The sequence below is a fragment of the Passer domesticus genome, chromosome W, assembly GCF_036417665.1.
Source record: "Passer domesticus isolate bPasDom1 chromosome W, bPasDom1.hap1, whole genome shotgun sequence".
NCBI classification, from domain to species: domain Eukaryota; kingdom Metazoa; phylum Chordata; class Aves; order Passeriformes; family Passeridae; genus Passer; species Passer domesticus.
This window is the reverse complement of record NC_087511.1, coordinates 2047623-2071565: the sequence shown is the minus strand read 5'-3', so window position 1 is coordinate 2071565 and position 23943 is coordinate 2047623. Positions and strand designations below refer to the sequence as shown.

Here is a 23943-nt window from a genome sequence, read left to right as displayed (position 1 = left end):
AAAGTGATTTATTTCACCTAGGGCCTTAGCTGCAGCTACCCATGGTAGGAATATAGAGACAGCTATCTTTTTAGGTTTGTTCCAATCGTATAATTTGGGATGGCAATTTTCATCAAATTCTGAGTAGGATCTTTTGTGGCGTTTTAATTCACTCTCTTTTTTCCAATTGTGTAACAAGGTGATATTTGGAGTAAGGGTAGAAAGTTTTCCAAGGGTACAGGGACCTCCCTGGAGTCGTGAGGGGATCCCAGCCCATACTCTGTCACCACCAATGAGAAACGTTCCCTTGGGTAGTACTTTGGGATGGAGAGAGGACACAGAGATCACACGAGCAGTGTAATTACACCAATCGTGATGGTTGTAGGCTTTGTTAATTGGTGATATGTCTTTTTGGTATGTGTTTTTATTCTGGTCAGTTTCTGGCCAATTATTCTTTGGATGTATAAAGTAAAATTTGACACAGTATGTGGCCTTGGAGGACCCCAACAGATCCAATTCTTGAGGTTCCTCAAGAGCATTGGGCAGTATTTTTGTCCACTCGTCCCAAGTTTCTACCAGGTTGGGTCTCTTACCTGTGGTGCGGAGAAGCTCTGAATTATAGACGGGCCAGTCATCAGCTACGAAAGGAATACCTACTAGACATGTGGAAAGTGGGTTATCAACGCTTCCCATGGATAAGCACATGTTATCCTGTTTTAATGTCCTTGCTAAGGTTACCCAGACATTATGGCTCGGCTGTGGGCTAATCCAACCGATGGCACATGGTACGGTGAGGAACATCCAGGCAGCAGGGAGGACAGCGCCAACGGAGATATTTTTCATCTTTGGACAGGAATGGGGCTTCTGATAGGGAATATAAGCAAAATTTGTTATTTTTATGGTAGGAGGGGAGGGTTAGGGTTCCTTTCTTGTTCCTTTCCTCTGTTCCTTCCACCCCCCCATTTATTTTTATTTTTTTATTGGTTTTTTTTTTTTCTATATGCTAAGGGTGGGGGAGTGGGTAAAATTTAGAGGCTTTTGGTAAGGGTTGATTTGGGGGATAATAGGGTTTTTAGGGTAAAAAGGGTAATAACATCTAATTCAGAGAACAGTTTTGTTTTCAGGCTGTGCCTGGCCTAGGGCTTGATGCCGCAGAATGTTGTTCAGCTTCCTGGTTTGTCTGCTGTTGTGTGATGGGACGGTCGTCTCCTCCACCTGTGGACGTTCAGCGACGTCTTCGTCTCCAGGCAGAAATGGTCTGGTTTTGAGGAGGTCTTGTGTTTGACTCAGGAGGATTCTTGTCACTGCTTGTGGAAGTGGTATTTGCAGTGCCTAGGTATGGTTTTATGTTTTTCCCTTGTTACCATCTTGGAGCAGATGGTAGTAGAACACACGCATATCCTCTTCCCCAGGTAATCAGTTGGAAAGGTCCTGAAATTTGATGTGTTTCTGGGTCCTTCACTAGCACAGGTGGTTTCTCCGTGAGCTTTGCTTGGGTGGTATTTGCAAAGTGGCGAAGTATTGGTGGATCAGGCTCTGAGGTTGTACAGTTCAGGAAGTTGATGACATAGAGAGCCTTGCAAAGTCTTTCAACTGGAGAAATGATTTTTGTTTCTCTCTGTTGCTGATTGAGGACTCTTTTGAGAGTTTGATGTGTCCTTTCCATGATGGATTGTCCTGTGGGGTTTGCAGGTATACCTGTCTTGTGTTCTATTCCCCACTCACTGAAGAACTCTTTTAACTTACGAGAGGTATAGGCAGGTCCATTGTCTGTTTTGATCTCCTTGGGTACTCCCAGGGTAGCAAAGGCAAGGAGAAAATGTTTTATGGTGTGCTGCGCAGTTTCTCCTGTATGTGTTGATGCAAATACTGCTCCTGAGAACGTATCGACCGATACATGCACGTACTTTGACCTTCCAAAAGGTGCAAAGTGGGTTACATCTGTCTGCCACAGCTGGCAGCTGTTTAAACCTCGGGGATTGACTCCCGTCCCCATAGATGGTATCTGGTAGTTTTGACAGTTCGGGCATGTGACAACAATAGCTTTTGCTTGATCTTTCGAGAGCTTGAACATTCTGATAAGGGCAGGCACATTTTGATGAAAAAATGCATGTGACAACTTTGCCTGGGCAAAGATGTTAGGGACATTAGCAGTCTCTATTGCCATGGCTAAGGTGTCTGCTTTCCTGTTCCCTTCTGTAATGAAACCTGGGAGGTCAGTGTGTGACCTCACACGCATTATATGGTAGGGTTGTTTTCGGTGGGAAATTGTGTTAATGTGGAAATCAATTGGTATAACTTTGGATTGGAAACCTCTTTGAGAAGAGCATGTTCTGCTCTCATAGCTATGCCAGCAACATAAGCTGAATCTGTGACCAGATTAAAAGGTTCTTCTTTGAATTTCTCAAAGTCTATGACAACAGCTGCTAACTCTGCAACCTGTGGAGATCCCTCCACTATTTCTATGTCAGATTCCCAGTTTTGGGTCTTAGGGTCTCTCCATGTCATTACCGACTTGTGGGATGACCCTGAGCCATCTGTAAAGATGGTTAGAGCTTTGAGAGGTGTCCTACTTTGGACTAATTTTGGGGTCAGATGAAAGGTTACATCACGATTAAAAAGCTTATGTTTTGGGATATATATGTACTGAAATTTGGCCTGTATAGCTATCTAAGGCATACTGGAGACTTTCATTGGTCTGGAGCAAATGTTCCAGGTCCCCAGTGGTCATTGGCAAATATATGCATGTGAACTCACACCCTGCAAGGGAGCGGAGGCGAGTTCTAGCCTTTTTTATTAAATGCGCCATAATTTCTTGGAAGGTGGTAATTGTCTTTGTGGGTTGGTTATGTGTAAAGATCCATTCCAGTATTAGTAAAGGGTCTCGAAGTTGAGTGTCCCATTGGAAAATCAGTCCATAGAACTGAGGTACTTTTCCCAGAATGACGAACTGGAAAGGCAGGCTGGGCTCGAAGTGATGGGCTTTGCGTGAAGACAGGGCTTCTTGGACCTTGGTGATGGCATCTCGGGCTTCTGGTCTAAGAGTGCATGGAAAGTCCAGATCCTCCTTGCCCCAAAGAAGCTTGAACAGGGGAGTGAGGTCCTCTGTTGTAATTCCTAGCAGTGGACGTACCCAGTTGATGGATCCGCACAGACTGTCTAAGTCTCTCAGGGTTTTTGGGTCATCTCGGATGGCGAGCTGCTGGGGTATGATGGTTCTTTCCCGGATCTGGAGTCCAAGGTAAGTCCATGGATTGGTGTACTGTATTTTGTCCTCATGGATCTCGAATCCTGCCTTTTCTATGGTTTCAATAGTCTTTTTAACTGCTTTGTCCAAGTAAGCTTTTTCTGGTGCACAGACCAGGATATCATCCATATAATGATGGATGATTGCATCTGGGAATAGGTTCTGAACAGGAGACAGGATGTGAGCAACATACCACTGGCATATACTGGGACTGCACTTGAGACCTTGGGGAAGAAAAAGCCAATGATATCTTTTGAGTGGAGCCTCTCTGTTAAGAGAGGGAACGGAGAAAGCAAACCGTGGAGCGTCCTGGGGATGCAGCGGGATGCTGAAGAAACAGTTTAATATCAATGACAGCAAGTGTCCAGTCTCTAGGCAGCATCGATGATGAAGGCAGGCCAGGCTGGAGGGCACCCATGTCCTCGATGACCTCGTTGATTTTGCGAAGATCGTGGAGGAGCCTCCACCTGTCCGTTCCAGGCTTTTGCAGTACGAAGACTAGAGAATTCCAAGGGCTGGTGGTCTCAGCAATTTGGCCTTTGGCGAGCTGTTCATCCACAAGGGCACGTAGTGCGCGCAGTTTGACTTTAGAGAGGGGCCACTGCTCGATCCAGATCGGGTTATGGCATTTCCAGGTGAGACGAGGAGTGTCTGGCAGTGCGCACTCCTCTGTGGCCCCAATTAGAAATCCGGACTGGGAATACATAGGGAAGCACCCCACTGACATAAAATGTCCCGTCCATACAAGGTGATGGGGGCCCTTACCATAAATGGGCAGATGGTTGCCAACTTGCCTTCAGGCCCTTCGACGAGGATGTTGTTCTTGCTCCACATGGAAACTGTAGCTCCACCGATCCCTGTAATCATGCCTGCCACAGGCTGTAGTTCCCATTGTGCTGGCCATTCTGAGCGGGCGATGATGGTCACGTCTGCACCGGTGTCCAGCATCCCTGGTAGGTGGATCTTCTCTCCCCTGCAGGTAAGACCGCACTCGATGACAGGCTTACTTGGTCCCACAACTTGTGTCCACATTGCTGTGGGGTTGAGAGGAAGCTGTTCCCTGTGATTCTTAGGGAGTAGAAAGGCTTGTGCGAATGGAGTACCCTTTGGAAGAAAATATGGTAAGTCTGTGCAGTACACCTGGACAAAGATTTCTTGTCCCGGGTGCACTGTTTGTACTTCTGGAACAACAAATATTTCCTTTGGGCTATGGAGAGTATCACCTATAATTAGGATGTTAGAAGGACCACCTTTTGGCCCATGTTTGCCTGTGGGAACACAATAAACATTCTCATTTTTAAAGTCAATGGACAGTGCAGTTACCAGCTTGCGACGGGTTCCCCTCGGTATCGCTTCGTGTGTTGGGTCCTCCTCATGTGGTCTGGAATCTCCTGGGATGGTGTGTGACTGGGTCTGGATGGCCTTTGATTTGGTGTCTTTGCGTGGGGCCCCACCACGCTCCGATGGAAGTTTCCTGGACGCTGCTGATAGTACTGCTGATTCTGGGGCCTTTGGTGGAAATTGCAAGGGTACCTGGGAGGTGACCTCTCTGGACAGTCCTTTATAAAATGTCCAAAGTCTCTGCAGTGGTAGCAGCGGACCTGGTCTTTAGAAGCTACTACTGCATATGCATCAGATACTCCTTCTGCAATACCCTTAGTAACTGCTTGGGCCACTGTGTCTTCAGTGGACAAGTGGCGTGTGCAGCTTTCCAGCATTTGCTCTATGGTAGGTTCTGTGTCTAAGGGTAAGGCTCTCAGAATTGTTTTACATTTTTCATTCGAATTACTCATGGCAAGTTTACATAACAGTTCTTTTCTTGCCTTTGTGCTCTCTATCTGTTTTTCCAGAGCATCCTTAATTCTATCCACAAATTTGATAAAACTTTAATCTATTCCTTGTTTAATAGTAGAAAAGTATTGTGTAGAAGTAGAGTCATCAGGGGTAAGGAGTAAGGAGGTTTTTGCTGCTATAGCCACATCTTGTAGTGTTGCCTTACGTAAGGTATCAGCTTGGTCAGAGGGTTTCTGCAAATCCCCTTCACCAGCCAGCTGTTCAACTGTAAAGTTTGATTTATCAGCATCTGCAGCATAAGTGTCTGATAATGTTTTTAATTGCTTTTTCCAATGCCTTTCCCAAAGCATGTACTCGGCAGGAGAAAGGAGGCACTGGGCAATATTTTTAATATCGTGGGGTACCAGAACATGTGCTGAGAACGTAGCCTCTAGGAAATTTCTAAAAATATGTGAATTTCTACCATGTTCTTTGGCAGTATTTCTTAATTGCACAAGTTCTTTATTTGTAATAGGTTCCCATGTCTTTCTAGTAGTAGCGCCCCCTCTTTTTCTCTTTTTATAATCTACTGGAAAGGCAGTAATTCTCTGAGCCAATTGCCAGTCCCCTGCCTGTGTCGCTTCCATTTTTATTTTTGCCCATGGATCAATATATTCTATATCCGAATCAGAATCGCTGTCACTGCTGTCATCAGACGAGAAGTGAGAACTAGCAGGTAGTGCCTTATGCTTTTTATGGCGTGTTGGAGCAACATTTGGCAGAGGTGCATGTGGCTGGACAGAGTGTAAGGCAGCACATGGCAGAACGTGGCTAGAGGGAGGCAGCAGGGCTGGAGTAGCTGTGCAATGCGTGAGGCAGCAGGCACAGGACTGGGGCGCGTTGGGAGGTGGGGTAGTACCGAGGGAAGTCTGGGAGGTCCTGACCAGGGGTCCCTGAGGGTGGGTGTGTGGCTGCAAAGCCTGGGGGTGGGGGCCAGGGAGAAGCGGCAGAGAGGAGGCGGCGGGGCTGGAAGAAGGTGTCACGCGCACATCCCCTGCTGCTGCAGGGACGATACCGGGGGCAGGGAAAGACACGAGGGTGGGGGGGGCTGCAGGGATGGTGGGTGGGACTGGGGAAGCAAGGGCGGGGGTGGCGGGAGAGGGATGGGCCCCGGCAGGGGCAGGAGGGACGGCAGAGGGAATGGGGGGGGCCGCGGCAGGGATGGTGGGAGTAGCAGGAAGGACGGAAACTGGCACAGTTGCTCTCGGAGATAACGCAGAGCAAGGTCGTGTGCAGGATGTAGCTCCTGAGTGGGAGGAGAGGAGGGGGTAGGCAGGGGCCATGGGCACGGTGGGTTTGAGGGGGAGCGGCGCGGAGGGCGGGACGCTAGGACCCAGAGGAGTACTGGATTCCAGGGTAGATGGAATGTTATCAGCGTGATAAGCATTTGAAAGAGAGACTTCTGTTACGGCAGATAAGAATTTTGCGCTTTGTTCAACAGGAGTTTGCCCTGACGTTACAGTCTTTTTGTTAGTTTTTTTCTACGGCTTTAGTTATAATGTGAAATATAGGTAAAAACCGGGTTACAGAAAAATCTTGGTTAGTTTGAAACTTATATATCGTGGTCCCAAATGTATCCCAAAAGGAGTCTAAGGTAATAGTCTCCGTATTAGTATCTGGAAAGTGGCAGAGAATCCACTTTATAAATTTTTTCAGGTTATTTTTGAAAGGTTACCTTTAGAAAAAGAAAAGTTGTTAGAAGATAGGATTTCTAGGATTAGTAAATATAAATCTCTCTCGTTCTGGGATCGTTTTAATGTACTAAGCTTTGATCCCATGTTCCCGTTCCCTGCAAGCAGAAAAAAGAGAAAAAAAAGAGAAAAAAACAAAAAAAAAGGACCCAAGGAAAAAGTTTTTGCGCGCAAGAAAGGCTGTTTTAAAACTTACACTTCTTCAGCCAGATGTGGGCACTTCATGCTCGGATTTCAGCGGTGAGGGTCGGCTGACTGCCTTTCTGAAGAGTCCTGCTGAAACGGAGGCTTCTCATTCCAGGTTTTCTGGCGAGTGAAGGCAGTGACAATTTCAAGAAGAAATGCTGCTCCTCTTGAAATGCCAGGTCTGGCATTCAGTTCCGCGGCCAGGATATTGCGGCGGTTCGGGTGCCAGTTATTGCCGGTCGCTACCCAGCGGGCAGATGCCCAGAAGGGAGTGCCGGAAGCCGGGATAGCTCAGTGGGAGCTCAGGCAACCTAGGCAAGCTATAGCGATTTTCAGCTCTCAGTGATTATCAGCTCTCAGTGATTATCAGCTCTTTAGCTTGCTAGGTGCCGCGACAGCCAACATAGGGAGAGAGAGGAGAAGCGCTGTATGAGGTTCCGTAGGGTTCTTTTATTCGGGTGTTCCGCAAAGGTTCCCAGTGACAGCTCTTCTGCCGAACCGGGCAGAATCAGGGGTTTTTATACCCTACAGGGGTTTTGAAAACTGTCCAATAGTAAGGGTCAGGGGAAAGTGACCTATGGGCTTACAGGGAGATAAGCAGGGTTTGAAGGAGGAAGAGAGAGGCTGCTCGGGTCCAGTCATGCTGACTTGGCATTTCCTAGCTTTTAGGCCTCTGACCGCCAAGGCTTCGCAGGCCCTGAGCCTGCTACAAACACTGACAGAGTCAGAATACGATCTGACACCGTGTGGGTCAGGGTGTTGGTAGCAGTCTAATTGAAATGGTGGCTGTAGTCCTCTTGGAGTGGCAGATGTGGTTTTGTTGAAGCAATGATCTTGTAGAAGGGTGTAGCCTTCTGAAGATCTAGTTGAAGAGGTAGCTGCTTCTCTGGGAATCCAGTGGAAAGGCTGTGCTGGTGTTCTAAAAATCTCAGATTATATCTAGTTCAGAATGCTTGGTTCTTCCCTCTGGGTGGAGCATCTCACAATGGGATGCTGTAATTTTTATCAGTCATGTAGTGACATTCAATAGCCTATTAACAGCAGATGTCTCCCTGGAGGGAGAATTGGTTTGTGGAAGAGATAAAGAAAACTGCCCAATTAACAGACGATAACTGCCACACCTCTAACAGATGGCAAATAGAATACACATTGCCTTGCAGTCTAGGACACAAAACAAACAACAACAATGGCAGCAACAAAAAAACCCAGAAATCCAGTAACTGCCTTCTCTCTTCTATCAAGCTCTTTCCCCTTTGGTGTAGTTATGGTTACAGCTGGCAGAGGTGCTCTTGGCTCCCAGCCAGGTAGGGCAGGTGCGATGATTCCCCTATACCTTCAGGGGGCTCCATGGCGTGAGCTCAGCAACCTCTCTCCATGTAGGTAATGGCAGGCGAGCCAGCGGAAGAGAAAGAAAATGGGCTTCCCTTCCAAACTCACCGGGGCAGCCAGTCCTGGTCCCCCTCCACATGGAAAAATGGCGTTTAGCAGGAACCTTGGAGCAGCCAGCTTGAAGCTGTTACTGTTCAGAAACACATAATCACAGAATCATTATATGCAGGTGCTTTTATTGAAGAGCTCTGGGTGTCAGGGGGTACAGACCCAAATCTTACTCCGACATGGGTTCAGGATGAACATGTTTTTATACCCTTATCGTTATATAACTACATATTAATTATTAAACTTATATTGTTCTATTGTATACATTGATTTCATCCAAGCATGGATTTTTGTAATTTCCATCAAACCCCCACCCATTGTTTCTCATGATTCTTGTTACGATTAAACAATAATTATATCCAATTACCAATCATCCCATTTAACAATCATATAATTTATCATAGTCATTAAATGATTATACAGGTGCAGCCTAACATTTTCCCAGGGCCTACCAGGCCTATCCTTCCTTTCTAAGTCGCCTGAATATTCCATGCTTTTAGAAACATTTTATCCCTATACTATCATTTCCCCCCTTTGAAAGTATTTTCGCTTCACTATAATAAGTGTAAATGCTTTCACTTGATACAGTCCTTTGGCTTCTGAGTTTATACTTGATGTTCATCTTCAAATCCATGGTTGTTATAAACGTTATCATGGATGCTGTCACGCACTGGAGAACCTGAAGATGATGGGTGCAAATTCTTGTCCCATGTCAATGCCTTCATTATCTTTTGGTTCCATGGACGTCTTTTTTGTATTTCTCATTTTAGAATGCTGTAAACTAACCAAATTACTAAGAACATGATTAGTAAGATTATCAAACTCCCAATGATAGACTTAATCCATGAACTCACATTCCATCCTAACCCTTTGAAGATTTTGTCTAACTAGGTCGTAGTCAAGTCCTTTTGTTCTTCTTGTGCCTCACACTCTATTTGTTTCAACTGATTGATGTCATATTCTACATCTGCAGTTACATTTGGGATGTGGGTGCAGCAATGATCAACCCGTCCCTTTAAAAATCCACACACTCCATGCTCTTTCAGGAGCAACAAATCTAAGGCAAACCGATTTTGTAAAGTCATTTTTGTGGTGGCTTGTAATTGCATGTTTAGGTCTTTAAATCCTTCCCAGGTGAGTCTTGCCAGTCTATCTACTTGACCTGTAAGTTTGTACAATATTTCTCTATTCTGGTAGCTTGCTATAGGACCGAACAAAGACTCTAGGGCCCACACAAATTTCACTCCCCTAGAGGGTTCTTGCCAAGTTTCATCTTGATTTTCATTATTTCGAACTTCTTGTCTTGTTCTTATCTGCAGAAGCTCATGTTTTCCATTAAATGGGGACTTTTTCCAAATTGGACATAAAGTAGGGAGGCCCAAAGTAATTTATTTTACTTTCTCGTCTACAGGCAGATGTGTTGTCCAGGTACCATCACTTGTTGCCCATACACATTGTCCTGGACTTCGGATTGTACTTTTACTACATCCCACTATTTTCTTATAATTTATTTTACCTTGTTTGTGTTTGATCCCTCTACAGGCACAACCAATTTGTAAAACTACTGCCAGTGGTGGCATTTGTTTTATCTCTATGTCATCAGAAGTGCAATCATAAGTTTTATTACATTCCCACAAACTTACTTTGTCTGCCCTCATTCTACTACCAGTGGCAGTGTTTGCTACTGCTGGATCTGTTTCATTCATCAGAGCCTTCCCATTTAATGCACCAAGGGGTGTTTGCCATGTATTGGAATTTATGAAGTATACTCATGGACCACGCACTGTCCCAGAGCTCCATTTGACCTTTCCAATCTTTTTCCTCGCACTTCCACACCAGAGTGGTCTCTGTGATATTTTCTCTAATCTTTTTATAGTGTGGCAAGAAGCATTCCCAATTTGCAATGTTTTGATCTTTAACCCACCACTCTATGATTTGTCCTACCTTGCCATGACTTAAAATACAGTCCCGTTTCCTCAGAGGTCTCATCCACTCCCCTGTTACTTTCCAGGTTTCTCTGACTACTTGCCTCGACTCGGGTACCTGTTTACATGCAATTGTTTTGTTCTTTTGTATTTCAGGTAATTTTGACGTTATGATTCCCCAACTTATTGGGTCTCCCGCTGCCTTCAGTATTGGCAGACAGGCAGTTATTCTGCTGGTGTTTTGCATTTTGGCAAAGTCTTTGACTAATCCAATCATTACATTCTCAGCCCGAATTGCATTGGAAACCTTTATCAACTGTGTTTCTGCCTGCACCTCCCTCTTCATTCTAGAATGAAGAGTGGTTAGTTGATCTTTTTGCATTCCACACCCCAAAGACATTAATAACTATAAAGTGAGCATTGGCACAACTACTGATAACATTTGAAACAGTTAAACACGTCTTATCTGCAGCTTTGTTGGTCCTACAGTTTGTGCAGTCCACTGTCCAGGACAGACTTTCTTTACTTGGGTGTATCTTTACTGGTGGATCCAGGGATCCACTCCAGCCACTTCGACTGCTGTAGAAGTGGTCAACAGTACCTGATAGGGTCCACTCCACCTCTCTTTTAATGGTTCTTCATCTCCTGGGTATATGTTGTGAACTGGATTCTTGAGAGTCAGTGGCCTATTCCACACGAGGGCGCTCTGAAGCCGAACTAAAGTTTTTCTGAGAGACAGAACATAATTATATACTTCCTGCTTTCCCGTGACATGTACATTTGGGTTAGATTCAGGAGATTCATATGTTTTCCCATACAATATCTCATAAGGGCTTACTGTCATTCCAGTCTTAGGTTTTATCCGAATCCTCAACAGGGGTATTGGCAAAGCCTGTGGCCACTGTAGTTTGGGTTCTTGGCATATTTTACCAATTTGCCTATTTAGCGTCTGATTCATCCTCTCTACCTGTCCACTTGACTGGGGTCTCCATGGTGTGTGGAGGTCCCAAGTTATTCCCATCAATCTACTTACTTCTCTTACTACTGTAGCTATAAAATAGGGCCCCCTATCTGATGATATCCCTAGAGGCATCCCAAACCTGGGAATAATCTCTTGTAGTAACTACTTAACTGTTTCTTTTGCTTGGTTTGTGCGACAGGGAAGGGCTTCTGGCCATCCAGAAAATGTGTCAACCCCCACTAACAGATATTTGTATCCTCGAGTTCTTGGCAATTCTACAAAGTCTACCTGCCAATCGTCTCCTGGTTATATTCTTACCCAAATCCTTCCTAGCTGTGCCTGTGGTCTAGCCACTGGGTTGTTTTTCAAGAAGATCTCACATTTTGACATTACTGATTTTGCCATTTTTAACATCCGTACCAAGATTAAATGTCGCTTTAGCAATTTCACCAACGCCTCTGCACCCCAACGACATTTGTTATGTTTAATTTGTAGAACTTCTCTCATTATCAAGGGGGGGTACTACTATTTGCCCTTGTGTAGTTACATACCACCCTTCTGAATTCTTTTGTGCATTTAGCGAACATCCTAATCTCTCATCTTCTACTGAATATTTCGGTTTTGGAGGCAAATTGAATTGAGATACATTAAGCTTTAAAGGTATCAATGCCATTGTTGTTTGCACTTCTTGAGCAACCTGTCGGGATGTCCAGTCTGCCTTTCGATTTCCCTCACAGATTTCGGAGCTTCCTGATTGGTGTGCTTTACAGTGAAATATTGCCACTTGTTCAGGTTTTTGTACTGCTTCTATCAATTGCAGGACTGCATCTTGATGTTTAATTTGTGTACCTTGAGAAGACACTAGCCCTCTTTCTTTCCACAGTGCTCCGTGTACATGCACCACTCCAAAAGCATATTTTGAGTCAGTCCATATGTTTACCCTTTTCCCTTCACTCAATTCTAGTGCTCTGGTTAAGGCAACCATGTCTGCCCTCTGGGCAGATGTATTTGGTGGTAATGCTTTTGCCTCCACTACTGTACTGATTGTTGTTACCGCATATTCAGCGTATCTGGTTCCGTTCTCCACGAAGCTGCTCCCGTCTGTGAATAGTTCCTGCTCTGGCTGCTCTAGCGGGACGTCTTTCAGGTCTTCCCTCGCTGAATAGGTGTACTCTATTACTTCTACACAGTCATGCTCTAATGGGCCTTCTTCAGTTGTGGTACCTAGAAACAAAGCTGGATTCAAAAGGATAGTTGTCTTTAATGTGACATCATTCTGCTCGGTCAGGATTACCTGGAATTTTATCATCCTGCTTGGAGATAGTCAATGGCCTCCTTTTTGCTCTAAAACAGTGGTTACCATGTGCAGTACATAGACATCTATGTTCCTTCCCATAGTGAGCTTCCTGGCTTCTTCTATCAGCATCACAGTGGCTGCGACTGCCTGCAGACATGAAGGCCATCCAGCACTTACGTTGTCTAGTTGTTTGGAAAAATAGCCCACCGGCCTTTTCCAGCTTCCCAAAGGTTGGGTCAGGACTCCCAGTGCTAGGCACAGCCTTTCATGTACAAACAGCTGAAAATCATAGGCAGATGAGGTAACCCTAATGATGGAGCAGCTGTCAGTGCGTCTTTTAATTTTAGGAAGGTTTCTTTCTGTGGTTTGCCCCAGGTGAATGGCTGCGTCTTCTGGGCTTTGTACAGGGGTTTTGCAATTAGTCCGTAGTCCATGATCCACAGGCAACACCACCCTGCCATCCCAAGGAAGACTTGCAGCTCGTGTAGATTCCGGGGCTCTGGAATAATGCAAATAGCTTGGATATGGTTAGTACCTAGTTTTCACTGCCCTTGTGAAAGTTCACATCCCAGGTAGACGACAATCTGTCAGGCAATTTTTGCCTTTTCTCTGGATACTTTATAACCTCCCATTCCAAATGAATTTAAAATCTCAGTCATTACCTTTATGCAGGTTTCTTTTTCTTCTGTAGCTATCAGTATATCATCGACATACTCCAACAACAGGTCTCTCAGTACTTGCCCATTCTCAGTCCAAATCTCCAGCTCCTTTGCCAGCTGGTTTCCGAATAGGGTCGGACTGTTCATGTATCCTTATGGAAGCCATGTCGAGGTGAGCTGGGTTTTCTTTCCATTTCTTGGATTTTCCCATTCAAGGGCAAACAGTTGCCTACTTTCTTTGTCAAGGGGTATGCAGAAAAAGGCATCTTTTAGATCAGTTACGGTAAACCATTTATATATCTGTTTTACGGATGTCAACGTGTAGAGATTGGCAACCACTGGATAAATGTCTTTAGTTATTTTATTTATTGCTCTCAAATCCTGCACTAGTCAATACTCACCATTTGGTTTATTTACTGGAAATATTGGTGTATTATATTCTGATTCACATTCTTCTAGAATTTGATACTTTAAGAATTTATCAATAGTCTTTGCTATTCCTTGCCATGCTTCTGGATTTATGGGATACTGTTTGACCTGTACAGCCCTCGCCCATTCTTTTAATTCTACATGTACTGGTTGTGCCAATTTAGATTTTCCTGGTATATCTGTTTCCCATACAGAGGGGATCACTGCATCATCTACTTCCCTAGGGATGGTAGGAACTGGTTTTTCTTTTATCATTAGAATTTGTCCTGTCTTTGACTCGGGTATTTTCATTAAAAGTTCCCCATTCTCAAAGGTTATTACCGCATCAAGGTTCGCTAACAAATTTCTTCCTAAAAGTGGAATTGGACACTCAGGTACATATAAGAATTCATGCGTTAAAACCTTGTTCCCAAAACACAAATCTAAGGGTTGCAAGAATGGTCGATTTTCCTCCTTCCCTGTGGCTCCAACTATTGTCATTGTTTTGTCCCCAATTTCCCCTTTCAAATCATTTAGTACAGAATACGTGGCCCCCGTATCCACCAGGAATTTTACTTCTTTATCCCCTAATTGTATAGTTATTACAGGTTCCTGTATTGATATTTGTGATTTTTGTTCCAATTCTAGTCAGCTGTCATAATTTCCCAGCACCATCACCTTGGCAGTGTCTTCCTCCTGGAACTGATTGCCCTGGTTAAACTGGTTCGGGCACTCTCTCTTCCAATGTCCCTCCTGCTTGTAATATGCACACTGATTTAAGCCTAACCCTTGCATGATTGGTTCTCTGCGGCCCCTGCCAAACCCGCCCCTCCCCATAGTCCTGCCGCCTCGGCTGTCTCTACCACGTCCTCTTGAATTCCCTTGTAATACTGTCAAGAGACTTTGCCCTTGTTTTTTGTTAATCTCTTTTTCCCTGTTATTATAATCTTTCCAGGCCACATCAAGCAGTTTATCTAGGTTCCTTAAGTCCCCTCTCTCTAGTTTCTGTAACTTTTTCCTAATGTCATCCTGTGGCTGGCTAAGGAAGATAAGAGCAAGCTGAACTTTTGCTTGCTCTGTATCTATTTGGAGGTCTGTATATTTTCTCACTGCTTCCTTAAGCCTTTCCAAAAACGCAGTAGGGGATTCTTTCTCTTCCTGCCGTACCTCATACAATTTAGACCAATTCATAGTCCTAGGTATAGCGTTCTGAACCCCTGTCTGGACCCACTCCTGATATTTCTTTAGCTTCTGCATACCCCTGGGTGTATTAGAATCCCACCCTGGATCCTCGGTCGGAAAATTATCATCTAGAGTCCCTGTCACCAGCCTATTTCTGATATCTTCGCTTGCTCTTTCCTCGGCTGCCCTAAGCACCATCTCTTTCTCAGTAGAATCCATTAAAGTATTTAGTATTACTTGTATATCATCCCAGTCCGGATTCTGAGTTTTTATGATCATTTTTACCACCCTTGCCACTTTATCAGGATTTTCCCTATAAGTCCCAGCTGATTGTTTCGAAATTACCAATTCCGCAGGAGAGAAAGGTACTTTTACAAATACCGGCCCCTCCGCTCCTATTCCTTGTCTCAAGGGGGCAATCACAGTCGGCTTTTGTCTGCCCAAGTCTTTTCCTACTTTAGACAGGATCAGGGTGAGCTTTGACCGAGTCCAATGAGATACCGGTTTCGCTCATTCATCCCTACTACTGCTATCTTGCTCACTCGTATTTCTCCCGTTTCCTTGTATCACAGTTAGATTTTGATAATCTCCCAGGGAAGAAGGATAAGGTGAAGGTGGGAGAGGGGGGTAGAGAGTGAAGGGTGAAGTAGGATTACGTGAAATAGGGTTAGGTGAAGTAGGGTTGGGTGGAGTAGGGGCAGGCGGAATAGGGCCAGGTGCTCTTGGTCCTGTTGGAACCATTTGTAAGTCAACATCTATCACGGCAGTTTCCCACCGAGCTGATGCCCAGCAGGGTGCTGGAGCCCAGATAACTCAGCGGGAGCTCAAGCAACCTAGGCAAGCTATAGTGATTTTCAGCTCTTAGTGATTATCAACTCAGTGATTTTCAGCTTTTTAGCGATTATCAACTCAGTGATTTTCAGCTCTTTAGCTTGCTAGGTGCCGCAGCAGCAGACGCAGGGAGAGAGAGGAGAAGCGCTGTATGAGGTTCCGCAGGATTCTTTATTCGGGTGTTCCGTGAAGGTTCCCAGTGACAGCTCTTCTGCCGAGCCAGGCAGAATCAGGGGTTTTTATACCCTACAGGGGTTTTGAAAACTGTCCAATAGTAAGGGTCAGGGGAAAGTGACCTATAGGCTTACAGAGAGATAAGCAGGGTCCGAAAGGCGGAAGAGAGGGGCTGCTAAGGTCCAGTCATGCTGACTTGGCATTTCCTAGCTCAGGCTTCTGACCTCCAAGGAGGCCTTGCAGGTCTTGAGCCTGCTACAAACATCCATATCGTTCCCCCGACACAAACTTTCTTTCAATGCCAGGTGTTCTAAACAATGCTTCCCTTTTACACAGACCTCACACTTATCACTCGCAAATGCCTTGACCACCATCAATCCACACTCAGTCCGCCATTCTGGCTTATCTCACAAATGGAAAAACAAATCAACATACGGAACCTCATCCCATTTTCCCTCTCGCTTACAAAACAACATCAACTGTAAAATGGTGTTAATATTGCAAAGACCCGTTCTTCAGCCACTTTTCCCCACTCTCCAGGACATATTCTGATCAACATGTATTACAATAATCAATCAACTTAGCCTTCCGCAACTCTTCCCCAAAGTTACCATGTTTCCAATGCACTAATAAGCACCCCAAAGGAGAAGTAAGCAGTATGGGGGTATTGCTGGCTAAAATCCCTTTAAGCTTCTCCATATTATAGCTATGATACACCACAGATGCTGAGCCTGCAACGCTTTCGCGATTGTCTAACGGACGGTGACTAGGCAATACCAGGAATTCCTTAGCCCAACTGTGCGTAGCTTTCGCTGCATCTTATTGGCAGGGAACCAGACCAGAGTGTAAAGCACCTTACCTCTCCAGGGGATGTTGTGAGTGGCGGGGGGTCATGGTGCCGATGGGCTCCCCGAGAATCTCTCGTTACTGGCTGGAGCGTGATCGGGTCGCGGGGTCCTCAGCAGCACTCACAGGGTCCCATCTGGGGTCACCAAAAATGTTAGCATTCAGAAACACATAATCACAGAATGATTATATGCAGGTGCTTTTATTGAAGAGCTCTGGGTGTCAGGGGTACAGACCCAAATCTGACTGACATGGGTTTGGATGAACGTGTTTTTATACCCTTATCGTTATATAACTACATATTAATTATTAAACTTATATTGTTCTATTGTATACATTGATTTCATCCAAGCATGGATTTTTGTAATTTCCATCAAACCCCCACCCATCATTTCTCATGATTCTTGTTACAATTAAACAATAATTATAACCAATTACCAAAGAATCATCCCATTTAACAATAATCCCATTTATCATAGTCATTAAATGATTATACAGGTGCAGCCTAATGTTTTCCCATGGCCTACCCTAACATTTTCCCAGGGCCTACCAGGCCTATCCTTCCTTTGTAACTCCCCTGAATATTCCATGCTTTTAGAAACATTTTATCCCTATACTATCAAAGCGAGCACACCTTGAGGTGGCAAACAAAATGTAGCAGAAATTCAGCAGCCATAGCAGGAGCCGTGGGGGTTGGGTGGATGTGTGGTATCAAGTTAAAGTGTAGCAAGAAGCCCTAATTAGTGGCAGAAAACAGGGGGGCTGGGCAGGGAATCACTCCCATGGATAGCTTACCGGCAATGGCTGATCCCAGGGTAGGGCCACACAGAGGTTATGACCCTGGCACGGGACAGCGGGCTCCCGGCGCAGCACGCACTGGCTTTGAGCTCCCAAGCAAGCCAGCAAGCCCAGTCACAGTGCCAAAGGAAAAGAAAAAAAAACAGGCAAAACCCACAAGGCAACAGTATCTCCAGTCAAAAGGCACCACGCTGCGTGGCTGCTGAGCTGATCATCCCACCGGAAGGAAACCACAGCCTTTCATCCCCACAACCCTCACAGGATCCCGAGCTGGCTCTCACCCATCACGATACTCCTGGAGCCAGGTAGGGCCGGGGAGAAATGACCAATTCAGGACACAAAAGACAAACAAACAAAAAATGGATATGGGATAAAATCCACGCCCAAGACAGCTGCTTACCGGGGTTTGTTATTGCAAGTGGGTCCCCGGCTGGGTAATAATTAGCATGGACTCCATGATTCACAGAAGGCTGATCAATAATTCTTTATTAAGAAACCCATTGCTCTTTTATAGACAGTTATGATACAGGTGGACCTAATTGCTCCTCCAGTCCAAACACCATCACCATCGACTAATTAAGAAACCACCCTTTGGTAAACAAATCTCCATAACACATTCCACATGTTCACAATACCAGGTGCAGCAAGTTAAGATAAGAATTGTTTCGCATTCTTTTCTCTGATCTTCTCACAGCCTTTCCCAGGATGATGCCTGGGAAAGTTGTGTTTCTCTCTGTGGCCAGAGAGCTGCTGCCACAAGGGTTGACCCACAAGTAAGAACTGCAGTGGGTTGATCTTGTCTGGCTGCTAGGTGCCTACCAAACACCTCACTTACTCCCCTCTCCTCAGCAGGACAGGGGAAGAAAAGATAAAAAAGCTCATGGGTTGAGATAAGGACAGGAAGGTCACTCACCAATTACCATCATGAGCAAAACAGACTCGACTTGGGAAATATGACTTTAATTATTACCAGTAAAAAAAAAGAAATAAAGCCCAAAAATAAAACCACCTTTCCCCCACCCTCCCCCTTCTTTCCAGGCACAGCTTCACTCTTGCCTCTTCTACCTCATTGTCATGGTTTAAGCATAGATGGAAATTAAGCCCCACACAGGCCCTCTCCTCCCCTCACTCCTTTGAGAGAGATAAAATAGAGATTCCAAGTTGAGATAAGAACAATTTACTGGAAACAGCAATGAGATAAGAAAAGAAACAGTAACAGCTACAATACTAATAACAACAGTGTATGAAAGGGTGATTACATGCAAAAATGCTTACTGAGTCTGACCCAACACGACATGACTGCAACCAGAGCCATGCCACTGCTCCATTCGCCACTTGCTCTGCTGGAAAAAGGAACAATATGGAAACTACCCCCTCATGTGGCACCTTTTTCTTCCACCCAAAGCCACCCCCCCCCCTTCCCAGAAGTGAGTCCCTTACTTCCACCCCACAACAATTATGTGAATTTGTATACAATAACAACCTAGACACAGCCACACAGCTCTAGGCTCCACACCCTCTTGGCTGCTACCTCCCACTGGGGAATAGGCCAGGGAGTGAGTAACAAATTTGGAGGGGACACTGTAAAGAAATAAAGAAAACTAGTAGCTTAGTGTAACTTATTTAGCATTAGTAACTAGATGTGATGAAGCCTCAGGCTGTGAGCTGTGAATTTACGCCAAGATACACTGAACTTTTACCTACTTAAGTAAAAGGAGGCCCCAGAGCCAGTTTGAGCCAGAAGACAAGGAAGCGAGGAAGGCAATTACCCCTGTCAGCATAAGATGCAGCCTTAGAGAAGAAATGGGTTCACTTAGAGACAATGAAGAGACCCAATGAAGAACAAGATGACCCCATACCATAATATTACTATTGGACCAAACTGTCACGTAAGGGGTGGGAAACATGGGTTGTAAGGGTATAATTGCCCAAGGATTTCTTTGTTCAAGGTCCCTCTCCTGAGGCACCCAGCTCAAGCTGTATCTCATCACTGTACCAAATAACCTAATTTGCTAGATTCTGCCTGACACTCTGCTTGGGGAAATCTAGGGTAAAACCAAAAGGGAAAATGTCCGTGTGAGTGTGTGTGTATCTGGAGTCAACACAGGGTACCCATTGGTTCAGTGGAGCCATTCATCATGAATGGACTGCAAAGTCCTAGTGGTTGAAGTCTCAGGTGGTATGAATGTAACTCCTTGATTGAGTGTGAGATGAGGCCAATTTCCCTAACAGACACAGATGGGACAGTTGACCTGAACTGGCCAAAGGGATATTCCATTCCATTCCATTCCATTCCATTCCATTCCATTCCATTCCATTCCATTCCATTCCATCCCATTCCATAAATATCATGTTCAGCAATAGAATTTGAGGGAAAGGGTGAGGGTTTCCTTTTTTTGGGCGGGGAGAGAGAGAGGTAGCTGTTGTTCAGAGACCAGCTGAACATCAGTCTACTTCTGGAAGGTGATGAGTAATTACCTTTGCATCACTTGTTCTGGTTTTCTTTTCTTCATCTTTCTCAAACCCTGAGTTCTCTTGCTTTTGTTCTTCCTATTTTCTCCATGCCTTCTTTTTTGGTGGGGGTGGGAGTGGGGTAGTATCTGAGCAAGTAGCTGTGTGGTGCCTAAGCTTCTGGTGAGGGGTAAGCTACAACATTATTTTCACACACTGTTTTAAGAAATATGTAATGGTGTCAATTTTTAAAATAGATATACTGTATTGGTTTTGCACAGCCTGGTTTTTGCTAGCAGGGGGGCCACAGAGAGATGGGTCCTGTGAGAAGCTGCTGGAAGCTTTTACCATGTCCAGCAGAGCCAATCCCTGATGGCTCTAAAGATGGACACGCTGCTGGCCAAAACCGGGACAATTAGGGAGGTTGGTAATGCCTCTGTGATGACATATTTAAGAAGAAAATCAAAACAAAGTCACACAGTTTTTCTTCTAGTCAGAGAAGAGGACGACGTGAGAATATGTGAGGGAAAATAACATAGCAACACCAAGGTCAGTGAAGAAGGAGGAGGAGGTGCTCCAGGTGCCAGAGCCGAGATTCCTCTGCAGGCTGTGGTGAAGACCATAGTAAAGCAGGCTGCCCCCCTGAAGCCCATGGGCCCATGGGGGATGCAGAGATCCACCCACAGCCTGTGGGGGACGTGCTCATGCTGGAGCGAGTGGATGCCTGGAGGAGTCCGTGATCCAGTGGAAGACCCAGTGGAGAGAGGGGGCCCCTGCTTCCAGGCTAGAGCAGCCTGTCCTTGGAGGACTGCACCCCGTGCAAAGAGAGACCCATGTCACAGCAGTTTTGGGAGGACTATGTGACCGTGGGGGGAATTCATGTTGCAGCAGGTACAGTAGGACTGCTGCTTGTGAGAGTGGACCCATGCCAGAGAAGTTCACAGAGAACTATCTCCCATGGGAGGGCCCCCACAGGGGAAGGACTCCTCTCCCAGAGCAGCGGAGGAAAATCTCGGTGGTGAACTGACCAAAACCCCCACACCCTGTCTCCCTGCGCTGTTGGTGGGAAGGAGGGAGGTGCTGTGGGGAAAAATGTGTTTAAGGGCTTATTTTACTTCTCATTATCCTCATTATTCTGTTAGTAATAAATTCACTTTGCAACATTAAGTTGAGCCTGTTTTGCCCTTGAATTTTTTTCTCCCAGTCCTTATCTCACTCATGATCCATTTGTAAATTTTTTTTCCCCTTCTCCACTGCCCAGCTGTAGCAGAGGATGGTGAGCGAGTGACTCTCATGGGTGCCTTGCATTGGGCCAATGTCAAACTACAACATATACCAAAATGCAACTTTACCTACAGTCAGTTTTATCAATGCATTTTATATGCAGTAGATAAATAGCCAACCATATCTGTTATCCAAATTTCATTTTTACAGTGTTCTATTACTTGAACACAAACATAGTTTCTATGGAGAGTCTATTGGCAGCTTGATTATTTTAAAACTTATTTTTCAAGTTTAAAAATAACATTCATGGTAGCCTTACATTACACACAAGCCCAACCAACATATGTTATAAAATGGTGTAATGGATGCATGCATGTCTGACAGAGTGATAATGAATTTACAAAATTCTAATTGTTCACTTTTGTAAACATTTTACAAAAGCATTGTGATTTACTTGGATGGATACACAATCCTTGATGGAAGAATTATTTAGACTGAATCTGTGGTACATTAAGAATAAAGCTGACAAGATCCGTTCTGCATATTCTTTTGACACGATTCCAGCAAGAAAAACAGCATGGTATAAAAAGTATACAGGAAAGATTGTTTTTACCATAACCATCAAAATCTGGAAATTGTAAATACATGTTTAAGTGGTTGAAAATGTCAAAATTATAATTGTAACCACTCAGAAATTACACTAAGAAATGTTATGCAGTTACATGTAGCTGTCAAAACAATGCATATCTTTCCATGTCAGTTGGTAATTCTTTTCCAACAAGACAGAAAAACTTTGGCATTTGCAGGTTGTCCTGGTTTAGGACAAATCTGGGAGAAAACCTGCAAAGGGGTTCCTTTAGAAAGCAAATTCAAGTGGCCCCTCCCCCAACTGGATTGGGAAAAGATTTCCTTGGAGAAAAGTGGAAAAATCTGTTTATTTGACAAGCAAAGCATTCACCAGCACAAAAAAAAAGGAAGAAAAAATAGAGAATAATATTAAACAATAAAACCTCTTGCCGCTCTGAAGAGATGACAAACTCAGGAAATCCCCTTCATGGGCTGTAGCTCAGCTCGTTCAGTCTGTTATCGGTCCCTCCGGTGCTGGAAATGCTGCAGCCCAGGCCAGGCCCCGGGGGGGCCACAGGTGTGAGCTGACGGTGCTCTTCTGGGTGTTCAGTCCAGAGCAGGTTTAAACAGTTCCAAGAAAAATAAAAACTAGAGTCTAGGGAACTTCTCTGCCTCAGCTAGCTAAAAACTAACTAAAAAGCAAAAGAGAGCTCTGTCCCGCTGTCTGTCCGTCTGTAGGCAACACAGTCCAGAAGCAGGAATGTGGAGGAATGAGTGCAATTTCTGAAAACAAACTGCACGCTTCTTCTCTGTTTCCCCCTTCCCTCTCAGAACCAGTCTTAAAGGTGCGAAACTTATTTCTGGGCTAAACAGACCAATGGGGATACAAGCATCATAAAGTCACCCCAGGACACAGGTTTTCAAAATAATTATCAAAGTTCACTACAGTCATAGCATTTTCTTTGCAAAAGGTAAACTGTACACCAAGGCTCAGAGGCTGTAAAAACTGGTTCCAAGTGGAAAAAAAGTGCAAATATCCTGCACAGATAGCTTAAAGAGCTGCTGGTTCAATCATTTGCTAACAGAATCTTTGTTTACTTTTTTGCATATTTCACACATCACTGGGAATGTGACAGGGTGTGCAATTTTTGGCAAGAGCAAAAAAAGTGATACCTGTGTAAGTTGCCATGTTAGACATGCTGGATCCATGCAGAATTCAAGTAGAAGGCTGCTACCTGATGTTATTAGACAGTGAATATTGATGTTGTTTTTGTTGAAGCAGTTCTGTAATAGCCAACAGCTTCTTAAGAACGTGCTGTAGAAAAAAATACAAAAAACACACAAACAACAAAAAAACCCAGTACAACCCTACATTAGCAACTAGAAAAAAACAACACCCATCTTGCTTGAGAAGCATCTTCAACATAAACCTACCAGACTTAGAATTAGGTAGTTTAAAATATATTTTAATATTTTTATATTTAAATCCACAACCCCCACACCCCCTCTCCCCAGCTCCAGTTTCACAGTCACTAAGACATTACTTGAAAAGGGAACTGTAAAACAGCAATATGCAATTTATCTGCAGCCATGGAAACCCATTAAGTTTTTCCAACTTAACCTGAGAGTTTGAAAATGAAACAATTCTATCTGTTAAAAACAATCTGTAAACCAAAAATCTATTCTTGGGTATTTTCCTCATCTGAAAGTGCAGAACTGGGCCAAGAACATGAAAAAAACTCTGGTGGGAAAAAAAAAAAGGTGATAATACAATTCAGTACTGCACAAGCAGAAGCACCCTCTAACTTTCAGAAAACCTGGTCATTAAACTTGAAAAAATGCAACGGAACATACAAAACAGGCTGAGAAATAGTATTGCTAATGTACTGTCAGGAGTTCAATAATTGTTTCATTATAGTAGAACTGTGTTCAACTACAACAGGTTGATGATGAACATTAGGGCACTTATAGGTGAAAAAATGAAAAAATATTCAAGAGGTTTTTTTATGAAAACCCATGAGGAGAAATTACTCCTCTGAAGTAGAAATATAAGTGTATTGAGAAAACAGTGTCGCATTTATGACCCTTAAGTGCTACAGATGCAGGCCTTGTGAAAGAAATTCTCTCCCTTATCTGTAAGCAATACATATTTAATACTGAAAACTACTATCGTGACTTGCCAGTCTAGCCATCATCTTTGCTTCGTCAAGACTAGAAGTAGCTGTGAATTATGAACTTGAACATGAT

The 23943-nt window shown here is 44.3% G+C and overlaps 1 protein-coding gene across 4 annotated transcripts in view; it reads right to left on the bottom strand.

The window, feature by feature from the left end:
- Positions 1 to 900: 900 nt before the first annotated feature.
- LOC135288996 (ras GTPase-activating protein 1-like) overlaps positions 901 to 23943 on the bottom strand; it is a 166931-nt gene continuing 143888 nt past the window's right edge. For 2 of the 4 annotated variants that reach the window (XM_064402373.1, XM_064402376.1), the window contains exons 25-26: positions 16670 to 23011; positions 901 to 11026 (exon numbers count right to left, since the gene is read on the bottom strand). In XM_064402373.1, the coding sequence (XP_064258443.1) occupies positions 22928 to 23011 (84 nt within the window). In that variant the 3' untranslated portion in view covers positions 901 to 11026; positions 16670 to 22927. Of the gene's footprint in view, positions 13452 to 16669; positions 23012 to 23943 lie in introns of all 4 variants that reach the window. The other 2 variants (XM_064402375.1, XM_064402374.1) reach the window with 2 other exon arrangements.